This window comes from Hyperolius riggenbachi, chromosome 5 (genome assembly GCF_040937935.1).
Source record: "Hyperolius riggenbachi isolate aHypRig1 chromosome 5, aHypRig1.pri, whole genome shotgun sequence".
Lineage (NCBI taxonomy): Eukaryota > Metazoa > Chordata > Amphibia > Anura > Hyperoliidae > Hyperolius > Hyperolius riggenbachi.
This window is the reverse complement of record NC_090650.1, coordinates 445,056,641-445,076,224: the sequence shown is the minus strand read 5'-3', so window position 1 is coordinate 445,076,224 and position 19,584 is coordinate 445,056,641. Positions and strand designations below refer to the sequence as shown.

Here is a 19,584-nt window from a genome sequence, read left to right as displayed (position 1 = left end):
GTCATATTAATGCTACAAATCACAGTAGCCCCAAAAAAAAGGGAATTAAGAAACCTCTTAAAAGCTGGACAGAATGGAACATGTGGGCCGAGTAAATAAAACAATCAAATAAATGGCAACAGATCTAACTCTCTATTTAGGCCCCGCGGTTCCATTGTGTCCAGCTTTTTAATCCAAAAAGCCTCTCTGTACAGTAATTTTTTTAATCTGTCTCCTCCTCTCCTAAGAGGCCCAACTTGTTCAATAATCATAAATCTTAATTGACTCACATGATGTCTAGCCTGCTGAAAATGATAAGCAACCGCCTGGTCAGTCAAAGATTCCCTAATCGCATGTTTATGGGATGACAAACGTTTTTTAATCTTCTGAGTGGTCTGTCCTATGTACAGTAAACCGCACGGACACTTTAATGCATACACAACATAACTAGAATCACACGTGAAACAATCCCGTATTTTAAATTTAGTACCTTTATGGGGGTGTTGAATTTGATCCCCCCTAATGACTGAATTGCAGTGTACGCAATTCATGCATGGATATGTCCCTCTGCGACTGGATTTTGACTGATTCTGCGGGCTGGAGTCTGCTCTTACCAACTGGTCACGTAAATTGGGGGCCCTTTTATAAGAGATAAGTGGAGGGTTTTTAAATTGTAAAATATCAGGAAAGCTGTCAGAAAGTAAATACCAGTGTTTTTTAATAATTTTAGCTATATCATCACTTCTTGTGTTATATCTTGTTACAAATGGTATTCTCTCCTTGACATCTCTCCGTTGGACACCAACTCTAACACCACCTTCCATAACCCTAGATCTCGCCCCTTGAACTATGTCTTTAGGGTATCCTCTCTGAATGAATTTGTCTTGCATCTCCTCTATCCTCTGTGTCTTTACCCCATCATCATCCACTATTCTATGGACTCTCTGAAATTGTCCCACTGGGACGGATCTCCTAGTAGCCCACGGATGGAAACTCCCAAAATGCAACAGGGAGTTCACATCCGTGGGCTTGATATAGAGATCCGTGACCAGTTTCCGATCCCTGCACATAACAAGTGTATCCAAGTAACTAATCTGTTCTGTAGAACTATGGGTCGTGAGTCTAATTTCAGGACACCTCTGCATCAGTTGTTCCACAAACTCAAGTAGGGTCGAATGCGGCCCCGCCCACACGCAAAAAACATCATCAATATAACGAAACCATTGTACTGCATGCTTTTGAAACAATTGGTTAGAATAAACAAACATATCTTCATACACTCCCATGTAGATGTTTGCGTAGGACGGGGCCACATTCGACCCCATAGCTGTGCCCCTCATCTGCATATAAAACTGTTCTTCAAACCTAAAATAATTACATTTAAGCACTATCTCAAGTAAAGTGCAGATGAACCGTATCTGTTGTACAGATAAATCAGATGCCGTTTCTAGCATATATTGCACTGCTTCCAAACCCCCCTCATGGGGTATGGACGTGTATAAGCTTTCAACGTCCATAGTAACTAATAACCATCCATCTTCTAGTGGGGGCATATTTCTAAGAATATTCAAAAACATCTGTGTGTCCTTGAGATATGACTTCAAAGAAGCCACATATGGTCGAAGTACTTGATCTAAATATTTAGCTAGTGGGGCCAAAACAGAGTCCATTCCAGCGACTATTGGTCTACCCGGGGGATTGTCCAAGCTTTTGTGTATCTTCGGACAGATATATATTACTGGAGTTACAGGAAAGGGCTGTATTAAAAATTCTGCCAGCTTCTCATCAATAATGCCCTGGGACCTGGCTGTAGATACAACTTCACCAACTTTCTCCTGAATGTCCTTTATGGGATCACATGGTATCAATTTATACGTTGTCACATCAGCCAATTGTCGTAACACTTCCTTTCGATATTGATTAGTATCCATGACAACTATGGCCCCGCCTTTGTCAGCGGGCTTGATTGTAATAGCCACGTTATTCATCAGCTCCTTAATAGCCATTCTCTCTGCTTTGTTAATATTAGAGCGGACTTGTAAACCCACATGGTTAGATTTCTTCATCAGAAGGTCCACTTCCTCCTGTACTTTTTTGATATATATATCGAGTATCTGACATGAACCTGGTTGGAATTTACTTTTAGTCCGTAACGCTGTATCCCGTAGGCTAAGGACATCTGTTTCAGTAGTTTGAGCCCGCGTATTCTCATAGGGTCTCGGAATTGAAAAGAAATATTTCAATTTTATGGCTCTAAAGAACCGTTGCAGTTCAATATCTATCTCCAATGGATCTGGGAAGTTGGTAGGTGAAAAGGACAGGCCATAGTTGAGGGCAGATAGTTGAGACGGGGTCAGTGTCACAGAGGATATGTTAACTACAATTACTTCTTTTGTTGTCTGGGTTGGCGAGACCGCAGTCGGTCTCTGATGCCGCCTCCTCCCTCTCCTCTGCCGGCCACCCCTCCGCGTCCGTCCTGGTTTGTTGATACATCTGAAAAACCCTCCTGTGAGGAGCTACTGAGTGCTTCAGTGGAGTCTGGCATTTCACCGCCTTGCGGTCTTTTACCCTCAGGATCACCTGGTCTGGGTCTACGGATAGGTCTAGGTCTCCCGGCCGGTCGTTGCCAGGAGTATACATAACCAAGGTTATAGTCGTGTTCGTCACGTTGAAACTTATCCCTTTTAATTGTTTCAATCTGTTTCTGATGTGCATCTATAATAGTCACAAGTTCAGACGAAAATTGCTCATAGTCATCCAATGAAATCAATGCTTTAAGTCTATCCTTCAGATTGATGCGTTGTACTGTCAACCTTGGTAATTCCTCCTGTATTTTTTCTATGGTAAGTGTCATGGCGTCAAATGATGCCTTGTTCCATATTAGACTCCACCGATGGCAAAAGGGTTTATCTGTAGGAAACATTATCGGTGCTACATTAGAACGCATCCCTCGAGGTATTCGTTTTACTCTGTGATATTCGGCCAAAGTCTTGGCATGAAGTTCCAGGGTAGTGTACATCTTAGCGACTTTTATAATTTGTTTCCGAATATTCTTGTCATCGGCCACATTCAAGAATGATACCTCTGTTGACACCTGTGCCATTATCCTGGAGGTCTCCTCAGGAGTGTAGGAGAACGTAGGCGAGTCAATGTCTGTTTCCTCCATACTGGAATAAGTAGCAAGGGTGCACACACAAATTGTGCAGGAGCAATATCCTAGTATTCGTAAATTGTGGAGCACTCCTCAATGCGAAGAAAGGTGATGTGCCACGGTAAACCCAGCTGCACTCCAGGTCATTCAACAGTGATATCCACGATAACCGGCACCATCAATAAGTATATGCTCTTTTATTTTTGCAGAAAATGCATTACAGCAATCCAAGCAACGTTTCAGGGCAGCCGCCCCTTTATCAAGCTATGCTGTCAATGTACAAACATACAATGAATTCACTTCTCAATTTATACGCCAGTATAGGCAGCCTAGAGCCAATTACACAACACTATTAGGTCATCTGACCCGTCTCTAAGGTCCCACCTCATGCGGACCTGATAGAGAACTTCAGGGCTAAGGCTGCTATTGGAGGATTCAAACCTCCAACTCACCCCCGCCCCATACCTCTCCAACGGCTGCGAGCACCGGCTCCTCCCCTGGTGCTGGGTCCTCTCCGCAGCCACTCCCAGCAGGCCGCCACAACGGCGGACCTGATGGGGAACTTTGGCCGCATGACGCACAGGAGCGGGGCTAAGCCCCGCCCCTTGCGTCTCCCCAGCAACCACAGACGCCGGCGGCGGGATACGCCGCAAGCGCTGTGAGATGTAAACAAAGGAGGTGTCAGCAGTCGCAGCCAATGGAAGGAGACCTCTCCACGCAGCACTACGCATGGCAGCCGTATAGCATAAATCACAGAGTACACACATAAGTACATGGACGACCTCTAGAAGGAGATCAACCAGGTAGAGGTTCAAGGTAGCATCCATAATTCATTTCTATTCATTCATAATGTGAAACTGTCGTGGCATTGAGAGACTGATGTCCAACTTACAACACAACCACCAAATAGCATGACACATGGGCACCCAATCAAAACGATAGGTATACATAAATCACGCTATGTCATATTAATGCTACAAATCACAGTAGCCCCAAAAAAAAGGGAATTAAGAAACCTCTTAAAAGCTGGACAGAATGGAACATGTGGGCCGAGTAAATAAAACAATCAAATAAATGGCAACAGATCTAACTCTCTATTTAGGCCCCGCGGTTCCATTGTGTCCAGCTTTTTAATCCAAAAAGCCTCTCTGTACAGTAATTTTTTTAATCTGTCTCCTCCTCTCCTAAGAGGCCCAGGGAGACCTAGACCTATCCGTAGACCCAGACCAGGTGATCCTGAGGGTAAAAGACCGCAAGGCGGTGAAATGCCAGACTCCACTGAAGCACTCAGTAGCTCCTCACAGGAGGGTTTTTCAGATGTATCAACAAACCAGGACGGACGCGGAGGGGTGGCCGGCAGAGGAGAGGGAGGAGGCGGCATCAGAGACCGACTGCGGTCTCGCCAACCCAGACAACAAAAGAAGTAATTGTAGTTAACATATCCTCTGTGACACTGACCCCGTCTCAACTATCTGCCCTCAACTATGGCCTGTCCTTTTCACCTACCAACTTCCCAGATCCATTGGAGATAGATATTGAACTGCAACGGTTCTTTAGAGCCATAAAATTGAAATATTTCTTTTCAATTCCGAGACCCTATGAGAATACGCGGGCTCAAACTACTGAAACAGATGTCCTTAGCCTACGGGATACAGCGTTACGGACTAAAAGTAAATTCCAACCAGGTTCATGTCAGATACTCGATATATATATCAAAAAAGTACAGGAGGAAGTGGACCTTCTGATGAAGAAATCTAACCATGTGGGTTTACAAGTCCGCTCTAATATTAACAAAGCAGAGAGAATGGCTATTAAGGAGCTGATGAATAACGTGGCTATTACAATCAAGCCCGCTGACAAAGGCGGGGCCATAGTTGTCATGGATACTAATCAATATCGAAAGGAAGTGTTACGACAATTGGCTGATGTGACAACGTATAAATTGATACCATGTGATCCCATAAAGGACATTCAGGAGAAAGTTGGTGAAGTTGTATCTACAGCCAGGTCCCAGGGCATTATTGATGAGAAGCTGGCAGAATTTTTAATACAGCCCTTTCCTGTAACTCCAGTAATATATATCTGTCCGAAGATACACAAAAGCTTGGACAATCCCCCGGGTAGACCAATAGTCGCTGGAATGGACTCTGTTTTGGCCCCACTAGCTAAATATTTAGATCAAGTACTTCGACCATATGTGGCTTCTTTGAAGTCATATCTCAAGGACACACAGATGTTTTTGAATATTCTTAGAAATATGCCCCCACTAGAAGATGGATGGTTATTAGTTACTATGGACGTTGAAAGCTTATACACGTCCATACCCCATGAGGGGGGTTTGGAAGCAGTGCAATATATGCTAGAAACGGCATCTGATTTATCTGTACAACAGATACGGTTCATCTGCACTTTACTTGAGATAGTGCTTAAATGTAATTATTTTAGGTTTGAAGAACAGTTTTATATGCAGATGAGGGGCACAGCTATGGGGTCGAATGTGGCCCCGTCCTACGCAAACATCTACATGGGAGTGTATGAAGATATGTTTGTTTATTCTAACCAATTGTTTCAAAAGCATGCAGTACAATGGTTTCGTTATATTGATGATGTTTTTTGCGTGTGGGCGGGGCCGCATTCGACCCTACTTGAGTTTGTGGAACAACTGATGCAGAGGTGTCCTGAAATTAGACTCACGACCCATAGTTCTACAGAACAGATTAGTTACTTGGATACACTTGTTATGTGCAGGGATCGGAAACTGGTCACGGATCTCTATATCAAGCCCACGGATGTGAACTCCCTGTTGCATTTTGGGAGTTTCCATCCGTGGGCTACTAGGAGATCCGTCCCAGTGGGACAATTTCAGAGAGTCCATAGAATAGTGGATGATGATGGGGTAAAGACACAGAGGATAGAGGAGATGCAAGACAAATTCATTCAGAGAGGATACCCTAAAGACATAGTTCAAGGGGCGAGATCTAGGGTTATGGAAGGTGGTGTTAGAGTTGGTGTCCAACGGAGAGATGTCAAGGAGAGAATACCATTTGTAACAAGATATAACACAAGAAGTGATGATATAGCTAAAATTATTAAAAAACACTGGTATTTACTTTCTGACAGCTTTCCTGATATTTTACAATTTAAAAACCCTCCACTTATCTCTTATAAAAGGGCCCCCAATTTACGTGACCAGTTGGTAAGAGCAGACTCCAGCCCGCAGGATCAGTCAAAATCCAGTCGCAGAGGGACATATCCATGCATGAATTGCGTACACTGCAATTCAGTCATTAGGGGGGATCAAATTCAACACCCCCATAAAGGTACTAAATTTAAAATACGGGATTGTTTCACGTGTGATTCTAGTTATGTTGTGTATGCATTAAAGTGTCCGTGCGGTTTACTGTACATAGGACAGACCACTCAGAAGATTAAAAAACGTTTGTCATCCCATAAACATGCGATTAGGGAATCTTTGACTGACCAGGCGGTTGCTTATCATTTTCAGCAGGCTAGACATCATGTGAGTCAATTAAGATTTATGATTATTGAACAAGTTGGGCCTCTTAGGAGAGGAGGAGACAGATTAAAAAAATTACTGTACAGAGAGGCTTTTTGGATTAAAAAGCTGGACACAATGGAACCGCGGGGCCTAAATAGAGAGTTAGATCTGTTGCCATTTATTTGATTGTTTTATTTACTCGGCCCACATGTTCCATTCTGTCCAGCTTTTAAGAGGTTTCTTAATTCCCTTTTTTTGGGGGCTACTGTGATTTGTAGCATTAATATGACATAGCGTGATTTATGTATACCTATCGTTTTGATTGGGTGCCCATGTGTCATGCTATTTGGTGGTTGTGTTGTAAGTTGGACATCAGTCTCTCAATGCCACGACAGTTTCACATTATGAATGAATAGAAATGAATTATGGATGCTACCTTGAACCTCTACCTGGTTGATCTCCTTCTAGAGGTCGTCCATGTACTTATGTGTGTACTCTGTGATTTATGCTATACGGCTGCCATGCGTAGTGCTGCGTGGAGAGGTCTCCTTCCATTGGCTGCGACTGCTGACACCTCCTTTGTTTACATCTCACAGCGCTTGCGGCGTATCCCGCCGCCGGCGTCTGTGGTTGCTGGGGAGACGCAAGGGGCGGGGCTTAGCCCCGCTCCTGTGCGTCATGCGGCCAAAGTTCCCCATCAGGTCCGCCGTTGTGGCGGCCTGCTGGGAGTGGCTGCGGAGAGGACCCAGCACCAGGGGAGGAGCCGGTGCTCGCAGCCGTTGGAGAGGTATGGGGCGGGGGTGAGTTGGAGGTTTGAATCCTCCAATAGCAGCCTTAGCCCTGAAGTTCTCTATCAGGTCCGCATGAGGTGGGACCTTAGAGACGGGTCAGATGACCTAATAGTGTTGTGTAATTGGCTCTAGGCTGCCTATACTGGCGTATAAATTGAGAAGTGAATTCATTGTATGTTTGTACATTGACAGCATAGCTTGATAAAGGGGCGGCTGCCCTGAAACGTTGCTTGGATTGCTGTAATGCATTTTCTGCAAAAATAAAAGAGCATATACTTATTGATGGTGCCGGTTATCGTGGATATCACTGTTGAATGACCTGGAGTGCAGCTGGGTTTACCGTGGCACATCACCTTTCTTCGCATTGAGGAGTGCTCCACAATTTACGAATACTTTAAAAATAGTTTAAAAATAGAGGAGGCGGAGGTGGACTTACCTTCTCTAAGTAGACACAAATTAGTAATGATGTTGTATCAACAAAATCATTTATTTATACACTCCAAGATTCGTTACAATGCGTTTCACATGGAGGACCCTGCTTCATCAGCGAATAGGGGTGGAGTATACAGCAATGCAGGTCTAGGACTAAGACAAGCGCCAGAGAAGCTCTATTTTTTAAACATGATCTGTTACTTAATACAAGTCAACAGTTTTCGGATCAGCAGAATTACCCCCTGGAAGGAACTGATTTGCGGACAATCTACCACACCCATCAAACTGCGAAAAAAAGTAGGCAGTTAAAATCTGACAGAACCGACAGGTTTTGGGCCAATCCATCTCCTCATGGGGGATTCTCAGGGTTTTCTTTGTTTTCAACAGCATTTCCTGAACAGCAGCTTAACTGCCAAAGTAGTAAGATACCACCAACCTCCCTACTCACTTGTACACTATTTTGCCAGTTAGACAGCGATACCCAGAATTGGTTTTGGAAGGATGGGGGGGGGGGGGGGGGGGAGGGGATGGATAATGTCCAAAAGCTGAGGCTGCCATACTTGGCTTTCGGATATTATTACCCCATCCTTTAAGAACCTCTATGAGCCAAAACCAATGCCGGGTACAACCCCCCTGTGTACTTGGCAGAATAAATTCTTCTGATTCTATTACAATAAAACTACTATAAAAACAAGAGAAAGTCTCTCGATGAAAAAAACAACCGTAAAATGATTTTTTTGGGGCAATAAAAGTGTCGTAAATCATTATACAAATGGCTCTTTCATTGAGAGACTACTTCCTCTCATTTTAACAGTTTTAAAGTATTTTATAATTTTGGGGTTTTCTCCTACCCATCAGTTATATTGGAGAACTTCCACTTATCTGTGGTCTCTTTTATTTTGTTTTTAGGGGGTCTCTAGAAACGTAAACTTGTTTAACCACTTGATGACCCAGCCTTTACCCCCCCTTAAGGACCAGCGCTGTTTTTTGTGATCTGTGCTGGGTGTGCTCTGCAGCCCCCAGCACAGATCAGCTGGCACGCAGAGCGATCAGATCGCCCCCCTTTTTTCCCCCCTATGGGGAAGATGTGCAGGGGGGGTCTGATCGCTCCTCCTGGCTGGCATGTTGCGGGGGGGGGGGGGGGGGGGGCACCTCAAAGCCCCCCTGGTGATCGGGGCTGCACAGGACGCTATCCGTCCTGTGCAGCCTGTGACAGGATGTCCCCTGTCACATGGCGGCGATCCCCGGCCTCTGATTGGCCGGGGATCGCCGATCTGCCTTACGGCAGCGCCGTACAATGTAAACAACGGAGACAAATGTCATCTACGTTTACATTTAGTCTGCGAGCCGCAATCAGCGGCTCGCAGGCTATTCACGGAGACCCGCTCCGTGATCTAACAGGAAACGGCCGCTCGCGCGAGCGGCCTTTCCTGATTAATTAGGGAGGCACCTGGCGACGCAGATCTGCGTCGCTGGTCCTCAAGCTACCACTTTGCCGCTGCACGGTATGAGTGTGCAGTCGGCAAGTGGTTAAAAAGGAACTATCACGAAAATCTTAAAATTTTAAACGCATACAAAAAAGAAGTAAGTTTCTTCCAGAGTTAAATGAGCCATAAATGACTTTTCTCCGGTGTTGCTGTCACTTACAGTAGGTAGTAGAAATCTGACATTACAGGTTTTGGCTTAGATAATCTCTTCATTGGGGATTCTCAGCATGGCCTTTACTCTTTATAAAGACACTGCCGAAAAAGATTTATACAATGATGCTGGTCAGCCTCCCTGCCCGCCGTACACTTTTTTGGCAGTTGGACGGAGCGACTGCCCTTCACTAAGTGCTTTTAAAAATAAAGAAAACCCTGAGAACCCCCTTTGAGAAGATGGGCTAGTCCAAAATCTGTCGGTAATGTCAGATTTCTACTACCTGCTTTAAGTGACGGCAACATAGGAGGAAAGTCATTTATGGGTCATTTAACTCTGATTGAAACGTGCTTCTTATTTGTATATGTAAACATGTATTTTAAATTTGAAGATTTTCACTGCAGAGGTCCTTTAAAGGGAAGATCCACGGAGTACCTAAAAAAAAAAAAAAATACAAATCCACTTACCTGGGGCTTCCTCCAGCCCGTGGCAGGCAGGACGTGCCCTCGGCGCCGCTCCGCAGGCTCCCGGTCTTCTCCGGTGGCCGACCGACCTGGCCAGGCCGGCTTCCAGGTCGGGCTCTTCTGCGCTCCAACGTGCGTCTCACGGGGGCGCGCTGACGTCTTCGGACGTCCTCCGGGCTGTACTGCGCAGGCGCAGAACTACTGAACCTGCACAGCCCGGCACCTACTAAGTCCTCCACAGCATACATTTCTTGCAATATAACATATAAATGCTTTCATATATAAATCATGAGAATTCTGAACCTGAAAAGTATTCCACCATGAAAACCAGATAAATCATGCTTGAACAGCAGCTGTAAATACAGCTGGAGGGTTCCTGGGCTCAGGCCATTGGTTAGTAAATAAATATTAACCTCAGTGAGCTCCCCACCACAGTCTGTCAGAACCTTCACCGTCCGGGTGACAATGGGCTCTCCACTCTTATCTCCTGTTGGATACTGTGTCACCTCCACTATTTCGGTGACAACAGTCTCGGTGACTTCTGTGACCTCTGTCACCTCTCTACTGGCCAGTGGCTTCCAGGACCAGCTGCCTCCGGACATCCTCTGCAGGAGTCCCCTCTTAGGGGTCCACACATTCCCGGCATGGTCTGGCGTGGATCCGGCGGTTCCACTCTTGACGACTGCCTTCTGGACATTGGCATCAGCATTGTTCTGCTTGGGGAGAGGGTCGGTCCCGCGGGTTTTACTGGAGGTTGGAGAGACATTCAGCTCTTTCTCGAGCCCCAACTCATTCTGCTTCTTCTCTGGAGGAGATGTGCTGGGCTCCACATTGTTCCTCACACTCTGGATGTCAATAATGGACTCTTTCTTCATACAACATTCCTTGAGAAATCTCTCAGATTTCCTGCTCCTCTCTCCCAGGCAGCTGGGCCTGCTGACAGAATTACCCATAATATGGGGCAAATGAGCAACAAGTATGAGTCAGACATCAGGAAGGACAGTCCGGCCTGGAAAACAAAGAAGAACATGTATTACTATTCCAAGAAGACAAACATATTGGTCAACATCTGTCAAGACTTTATCTTTTCCAGTCGTATTCTCTGACATACTAGATGTGTCACGACATACACAGCAAAGACAGGCATACAGGGATTATACTTCTGCCCTGCTAGGCCAACTTTTCTCTTTAGTGGTTTCGTTGGTCCCCAGACCCGTCCTCAATCCACCTACCCCTTTTCTTGTTACTCTCCCACATAAACCTTACCTAATCATAATGCATGACCCAAACTCTTGACCACTTCTCTACCCGGTGAATAACACTTCTCATACGCCTAAAAAACGTAACCTTTACCTTTTATGCAATAACAACCTATAATCCATCTCCCAAACCTTCTCACCTCATGTTCCTCTAAACGTAAGCCCTCTAAAGGTTCGTATACATGTCCAATAAAGATCGTTCGAAACGAAGTGTTCGTGACGTTTGCACGATATTCAAATGAGAATGAAAAGATCGTTCGTAATGAACGATCGTGTACACACATGAGCGATATTATTAAAAAGTACCGAACGACGACCAATACAAAATGCGTGTGCAAACGGAAGTGACGCAATGAGAAATCGGGCGATTCAGTACACACGTAACGATGTTACCATATAGAAACGCACATTTTAATCGGACAATCTTTATACACACTGCAACAACTGAATGATTATCTGTCAAAAAAATCCGCAGGGTTGGATCGGCTGGATCGAACGATAACGGTCGTTATCGTTAAAAAAAACCCGATCATTGGGAATTTTAGAATGCACGATTATCGTTACAATTGTCGTTATCGTGCGTTTTCGAATGATTATCGTACGTGTGTACTAACATTTTTAATGTTTACCATTGTTTATCGTAATTAGCTAAATAGAATTACGTGAAATCTCACGTACATTTATAATATTACGCCCATACGTAATTACGATTTGCATATTCAACTGATTTCGTGTAATCAATGCGTAATTTTTCCATAATTTTATGCTGACTATGGGGGTTAATAGTGAAGCCCGCATACATTATATTCTTTCCAAAACACTACAATGTTTTCTAAAAGACCTTGTAGTTTTAGAGAAAATTGATCTTAAAAATGCAAAGGAAAAATGGTCCTTAACTACCTGCAGACCACCGCAGTATAAATCTACAGCGGGCAGGGGGCACTGCGGTTCTGACCTGACGTAAACTCTACGTCCCATTCACCGCGCGCCCCCTGCCCGTCCCCGCCCCTGTCCCCGCTCGATCTCCGCTGCAATGTGCTGCCCTGCCGCCTCTAAGCAGAGCACTGTGAGCCGGGCAGGAGCCGTTTTCATACCGACGGCAGAGAGAGCAGCCTGCGGCAGGGACAGAGTGGCGTGACCGCCGAGAGCGGCGGATTTTAGCAACGATTCGTCGGGAAGCAGCGGTTTACTGGACCAGCACCCTCTGGTCCTTAAGGGGGCAGAGGGTGCTGGTCCTGAAGTGGTTAAACTGTAATTTTTGTGAGTTTAAAGAGACTCTGAAGCGAGAATAAATCTCGCTTCAGACCCCATACTTAGCAGGGGCATGTGTGTCCCTGCTAAAACGCCGCTATCCCGCGGCTTACCGGTGGTCCCTTCACCCCCAAATCCCCCCTGCAAAATCTACGACCAACTTGGTCGTAGATTTTGCTGCTCCGAGAGGCAGGGCTAACGGCTGCAGCCCTGCCTCTCAGCGCGTCTATCAGCGGCGCATCGCCGCCTCTCCCCCGCCCCTCTCAGTGAAGGCATGAGCTGCGGCGGTTAGCCCTGCCTCTATGCGGAAGAGATCCCGCTCTGTACGGGGGTTGGGTTGGGGGTGAAGGGACCCCCGTTAAGCCGCGGGATAGCGGCGGTTTAGCAGGGGCACACATGCCCCTGCTAAGTATGGGGTCTGAAGCGAGATTTATTCTCGCTTCAGACTCTCTTTAAAAACTATTTGCCTTTGATTTTTAAAATCGGTTTTCTCAAAACCGACACAGTGTTATCTGTAAAAACTCGATTGTGTGATGTGTGGAGCACATTTCGAGCTGTTCCCACTTCTATTCCTGTCTTTAAAATAAATGATCAGTTTAACAGGGAAATGTGATAGGGCATCATGATGGCTTTCTCTGGATAGCACTGCCCCCTTGCAGTGCTGGAGTCCAAGGTTCAGCTCCCGTACAAGACTTGCCCTGCACAGTGTGGGCTTGATTCACAAAGCGGTGCAAACCAAGTTATCACCCCTAAAGGCTGTGGGCGTGATAACAAGGGTGCAAAGTAGTTAGCACGCAGAATTGTGAATCAGGCCGCGCGCACAGCGCGGTGCACGCGAAACGTCGCATCACAGTGTGATGGAAACGACGCACCCAATGCGCCTATAAGGTCGCATTGAGTGTGACCTTAACCCTCCTGGCGGTCTATTAAAAACCGCCAGGGGGCAGCGCAGCCGGTTTTTTGATTTTTTTTTTTTTTTTAAATCATGTAGCGAGCCTAGGGCTCGCTACATGATAGCCGCTGCTCAGCGGCATCCCCCCAGCCCCGCCGATCGCCTCCGGCGATAGGCGATCAGGAAATCCCGTTCAAAGAACGGGATTTCCTGGAGGGCTTCCCCCGTCGCCATGGCGACGGGGCGGGATGACGTCACCGACGTCATGGACGTCGTGACGTCTAAGGGAGTCCCGATCCACCCCTTGCCGCTGCCTGGCGCTGATAGGCCAGGCAGCGCAGGGGTCTAGGGGGGGGGGGGGCTGTGTTGCGACGCGGATAGCGGCGATCGAGCGCGGGGCGGCGGCGATCGAAGTGCTGACGCAGCTAGCAAAGTGCTAGCTGCGTTCAGCAAAAAAAAAATTACTCAAATCGGCCCAGCAGGGCCTGAGAAAACCTCCTGCGCGGCTTACCCCGAACTACGTTCGGGGTTACCGCCAGGAAGGTTAATGTTGCACTATGCAACATTAAGGTCGCACCCAATGCAAACTTATAGGCGCATCGGGTGCGCCATTTTCATCACACCGCAACGTTTCGCACGCACCGCGCTGTGCGCACATAAAGTTTTGGGTGCGGGACGTTGCACGCGAGCACTAGTTAGCGCGCCCAAACTGACTTCAGGCGTGAAGAGGGGCTTTTGACAAGCGTGCTAACAGTTAGCACCGCTTGGTGAATCAAGCCCTCTGTATGATCTCCCGTATCTGGGTTTCTTTGCTCCAGTCACTCAGGTTTCCTCCCACATACCAAAAACATTCTTGCCAATTAGATTCTATAATAAACTACCCCTAGCCCAGGCATGGGCAAACTTGGCCCTCCAGCTGTTAAGGAACTATAAGTCCCACAATTCAGTGCAAGAGTCTGACAGCCACAGTCATGACTCAAAGGCAAATGCATTGTGGGACTTGTAGTTCCGTAACAGCTGGAGGGCCGAGTTTGCCCATGCCTGCCCTAGACTATGATAGAGATATCAGACTATGGGCTTGATTCACAAAAGAGTGCTAACTTTTAGCACGGCCGTTTTCGCGCGAATTTTCGCGTTCGCGCGCAATTAAACGTTTTCGCGCGAAATCGTTATCGTTTTCACGTGCAAACACGAATTTTCACGCGAAATCGTTACCGTTTTCGCACGAAAATTCGCGTTTCAGCGTGAAAACGATAACAATTTCGCGCGAAAAAGTTTAATTGCGCGCGAACGCGAAAATTCGCGCGGAAACGCCGAAAATTCACGCGAAAACGGCCGTGCTAAAAGTTAGCACTCTTTTGTGAATCAAGCCCTATGACTGTAACAAGGACATCAGAAGGTAGATGAGCTCCATGGAGGGACAGTTAGTGACCAGTAAATTAGACTAATACATTACTCAGTGAACTCTGTACAGTTATTATTATCTATAGATTACCGTATATCAGCGCAACCATAAAATGAAATAAAAAGTCCCAAATGAGATAAGATGCTAAAGTCCAACACTCCAGTGACGTGTCTTCCAAAGTACAGCAATAAAACCGTCAGCGCTATTCTCTGAACTCCATCACCAGTAACACCCATAAACCACAAGCGCTTACCAGACGGTGTTTAGACCTTCATTACAGGGTCTACATTGGAGCACAGCACTGCAGAAGATGTCAGGGCTATATAAAATGTGCCTTTTCCATCAAATGCCAAATAAGGGAACATATATTTAGGGTGTATTGATCTTTTGCCATTTATCTATCAGTAGGCATTAAAGGACACCCGAAGTGAGAGGTATATGGAGGCTGCCATATTTATTTCCTTTCAAACAATACCGGTTGATTGGCAGCCCTGCTGGCCTATTTGGCTGCAGTAGTGTCTGAATCACACCAGAAACAAGCATGCAGCTAATCCTGTCACACTTCAGTCAGAGCACCTGATCTGCTGCATGCTTGTTCAGGGTCTATAATTAAAGGTATTAGAGGCAGAGGAACAGCAGGACAGCCAGGTAAATAGTACTGTACAGCTCCCTGGTGTCTAGCGATCCCACTTATTACTAGAACAAAATATATATGTCAGCTTTCATATCCCTCTCCCTACAGTTGTCCTTTAAAGCAAGCAGGTCAACCACACAGCCCACAGTGAACAAGCCCACTGGCTAGGCAGGCATTATATTGGGGGGACAATGTAACAGGGGCAGGATTAAAGGGGCACTACAGCGAAAAACTGTAAAATTTAAAATATGTGCAAACATATACAAATAAGAAGTACATTTTTTCCAGAGTAAAATGAGCCATAAATGACTTTTCTCCTATGTTGCTGTCACTTACAGTAGGTAGTATAAATCTGACATTACCGACAGACTTTGGACTAGACCATCTTCTCATGGGGGGTTCTCAGGGTTTTCTTTATTTTCAAAAGCACTTAGTGAATGGCAGTTGCTCCGTCCAACTGCCAGAAAACTGTGTAGCGAGCAGGGAGGCTGGCCAGCATCATTGTATAAATCCTTTTTAGGGAATATCTTTGTAAAGAATAAAGGCCTTGTTGAGAATCGCCCATGAAGAGATGGACTAGTCCAAAACCTGTCGCTTCTGTCAGATTTCCACTACCTACTGTAAGTGACGGCAACATAGGAGAAAAGTAATTTATGGCTCATTTTACTCTGGAAAAAACGTACTTCTTATTTGTCTATGTTTGCACATATTTTAAATTTTACAATGTTTTGCTATAGTGCCCCTTTAAGTATGGCCACAGGTGAACGCATGACTGTGTGCCATCCTTAAGGTGGCCATACACTTATAGATTTGCAGCAGATTCGACCATCTGATAGATTTCTGTAAGATGCCTGTCAAGTCGAATCTGACAGGAATCTTTCTGATGTGTGCCACACACTAGGAACAGATTTCCAATAGATTTCAGACTGAAATCTATTGAAAATCGATCAAAATGCATTAATGCACCATTAGATGCAATGCAACTCTATAGGCCATGGAGCTGCTGTCAGATAGATCAAACCGATCGATTGGCTGATTTGAAAGTATCGATTTCTGATCGATCGATTCTACAGAATCGATAAATCGATCGATGGCTAAAATCGACCAGTGTATGGGCCCCTTTAGACTTGAGTTTGACCTTCTCGTGTCAAGGTAAATGGAATGCAGCCAGATTGGGCAGATGTCCGGGAAGCAGACAAAGGAAATGTAAAACGACGAGACCAAACGGTAACACAATCTGTCCTCACATCTCCCGTCTATAGACGGTCTGATCCACGGAAGCACACAATGTACTCAGTGCTGTACGGAGACACATCTGGGGGTAAATGGCATTTGGAACGGTCCACAGGTTGAAGCAATAAACGGCGTCTGCTCGGAAGGTAATTTCCTATTGAGGCGGACCCCACATGTGTGTCTGGGCCGCTGCCAAACATCTCAATCAGGGCCTGCGGGGAACGGAGAGCTGACAGGATGGGGACGGTTTTGTCTGCTGGATTAAATGGTCAATAGGTCTGAGGATTAGTTCCTGGCAGGAGGCAGAGGGGACAGGAGGACGGGGCGCACCAGACTGACGCACACCTGCTCATTCTCCATACAGGCCACAGAAGGCTTTATCCTCCCAATCCGGGGACCAAATCATCTCCATTCATCCACTTGTAACTAACCCAACCCTTTCACAGAGAATAAACTTTATCTAACCTTTCCTTAAACCACCACGTTTTATTGAAATGCTCCACAGATGACAGACTGGAGATGAAAACCGACAGATGCTTCTATGCTGGAAGAGACCCAGCTGAGATTGCCAAAGAGGCTATAATTATCTGACAAATAATACAACATAAATAGTACAGCAGAGATAACAGATTTGTAATGAAGTCATTCTTGTAGCTCATCAGCAGCAGGACAGCAGAATATAATGTCAGTCTGCAGCGTCTAAAGCCAGGCGGATTCTCTCGTGTTACAGAGGAACATACTGGCCAAAGACGCCAACTGACTCCTGCAGCCAATGTGACCCCTAAACCCCAACCTGTGATGATAAAGTACAGAATGATGATTGTTTCAGAGCTATACCCAGGAGAACAATATACAAATTAATACTAATGAGATTGTCGGGAGGAGTCCTTAAGAGTTTGCACTGACCAGCAAAAGCATAGCACGCTGGCCCCATGGGAATGCCCCTTGCCCCTCACCTCCCCCCCCCTCCCCTCTCTTTTAAGGTATATAAAAATGGATAAGGTCTGGATTTAGTAGGGATGAGCGTAATGACCTAATTACGAATTTCCGAAATTTCGCGAAATTACTACAATTACGATTTTAGCAGTAATCGAAATTTCGTAATTTTCGCAAATTACGCAAATTTTCGTAATTACGATTACGAAATTTAGTATTTTAAAGTTTGCAAAGGTTTCTATCCCTCTAGATGCCTAAAATGAATAACCAACCAACTCCTCCTCCTCCTCCTCCTCCTCCTCCTCCTCCTCCTCCTCTCTCTCTCTCTCTCTCTCTCTCTCTCTCTCTCTCTCTCATTTGTAGTATTTCAAAACCATACTCACATTCATGACATGTCCAGGGATCAAACCCAGGCCAACCACATGGAAGACAGCTATGCTCACCACCATACCACCAAACACACACTAAATAGACTGCTAACCTAAATCTTACTTGTAGACAGTCATATGAGACACATGCTGGGTGCAGGGCTTTGTGATTGGACCATGCGATAGAGTGAGGTGCAAAAATGAAATCATGCCTAGCAGAGGATGGTTTCACAGTGCTAAATGCTAGGCTGGCTGTGGTGCAATTGGTTAGTGTGTCTGGCTGGTAACAGCAAGGTTACAGGTTCAATTCCATCCAGGCATGTCTTTTCCTTTTGCGTTCAACAGTTGTCCAAACAGAGCCAACAGAGCCCCAGATAGCCATGTAGAGTTAGGTCACAGCTAGCCTGGCTGTGGTGCAATTGGTTAGTGTGTCTGGCTGGTAACAGCAAGGTTACAGGTTCGATTCCATCCAGGCATGTCTTTTCCTTTTGCGTTCAACAGTTGTCCAAACAGAGCCAACAGAGCCCCAGATAGCCATGTAGAGTTAGGTCACAGCTAGCCTGGCTGTGGTGCAATTGGTTAGTGTGTCTGGCTGGTAACAGCAAGGTTACAGGTTCGATTCCATCCAGGCATGTCTTTTCCTTTTGCGTTCAACAGTTGTCCAAACAGAGCCAACAGAGCCCCAGATAGCCATGTAGAGTTAGGTCACAGCTAGCCTGGCTGTGGCGCAATTGGTTAGTGTGTCTGGCTGGTAACAGCAAGGTTACAGGTTTGATTCCATCCAGGCATGTCTTTTCCTTTTGCGTGCGCGCGCTGCGCCATTGAACCCCATGGGGTATTTTGCGTGCGTAAAACTTTACGCATGCAAAACTTTGTGCTCGGTGTTTGGACAACTGTTGAACTCAAAAGGAAAAGACATGCCTGGATGGAATTGAACCTGTAACCTTGCTGTTACCAGCCAGACGCACTAACCAATTGCACCACAGCCAGCCTAGCATTTAGCATTGTGAAACCATCCTCTGCTAGGCATGATTTCATTTTTGCACCTCACTCTATCGCATGGTCCATGGTCCAATCACAAAGCCCTGCACCCAGCATGTGTCTCATATGACTGTCTACAAGTAAGATTTAGGTTAGCAGTCTATTTAGTGTGTGTTTGGTGGTATGGTGGTGAGCATAGCTGTCTTCCATGTGGTTGGCCTGGGTTTGATCCCTGGACATGTCATGAATGTGAGTATGGTTTTGAAATACTACAAATGAGAGAGAGAGAGGGAGCGAGGAGGAGGAGGAGGAGGAGGAGGAGGCTGGCTGTGCTATTCATTTTAGGCATCTAGAGGGATAGAAACCCTTACAAACCTGAAAAAGTAAAATTTCGGTTGGAGACACGAAATTCGTCATTACGGGAGTGAAATTTCGATTACGAAATTGTAAATTACGATTTGAAAATTAATTACGAAATTACGAATTTGGGTCGTAATGTTAAATTTCGCATTCGTAATAAAAGCAGTTCGAAATTTCGAAAATTTCAGCTCATCTCTAGGATTTAGTACTGGAAATTTAGACCTTCTTTTGTCCTGCTCTAAAATCACCTCCTCGCATTCACGTATACAAGATTTCTCATGTGCCTCTCCCTTCCTCTGGAAACCTCTTCA

At 45.7% G+C, this 19,584-nt stretch overlaps 1 protein-coding gene across 4 annotated transcripts in view; it reads right to left on the bottom strand.

Moving 5' to 3' along the window:
* The window catches only part of LOC137519260 (microtubule-actin cross-linking factor 1, isoforms 6/7-like), a 277,534-nt gene that overhangs the window by 175,633 nt on the left and 82,317 nt on the right, over nt 1–19,584 (bottom strand). For 3 of the 4 annotated variants that reach the window (XM_068238153.1, XM_068238154.1, XM_068238156.1), the window contains exon 2: nt 10,368–10,963. The exons of the other annotated variant lie outside the window; for it this stretch is intronic. In XM_068238153.1, coding sequence (XP_068094254.1) covers nt 10,368–10,907 — 540 coding nt within the window. In that variant the 5' untranslated portion in view covers nt 10,908–10,963. The remainder of the gene's footprint in view (nt 1–10,367; nt 10,964–19,584) is intronic. 4 annotated transcript variants of the gene reach the window in all.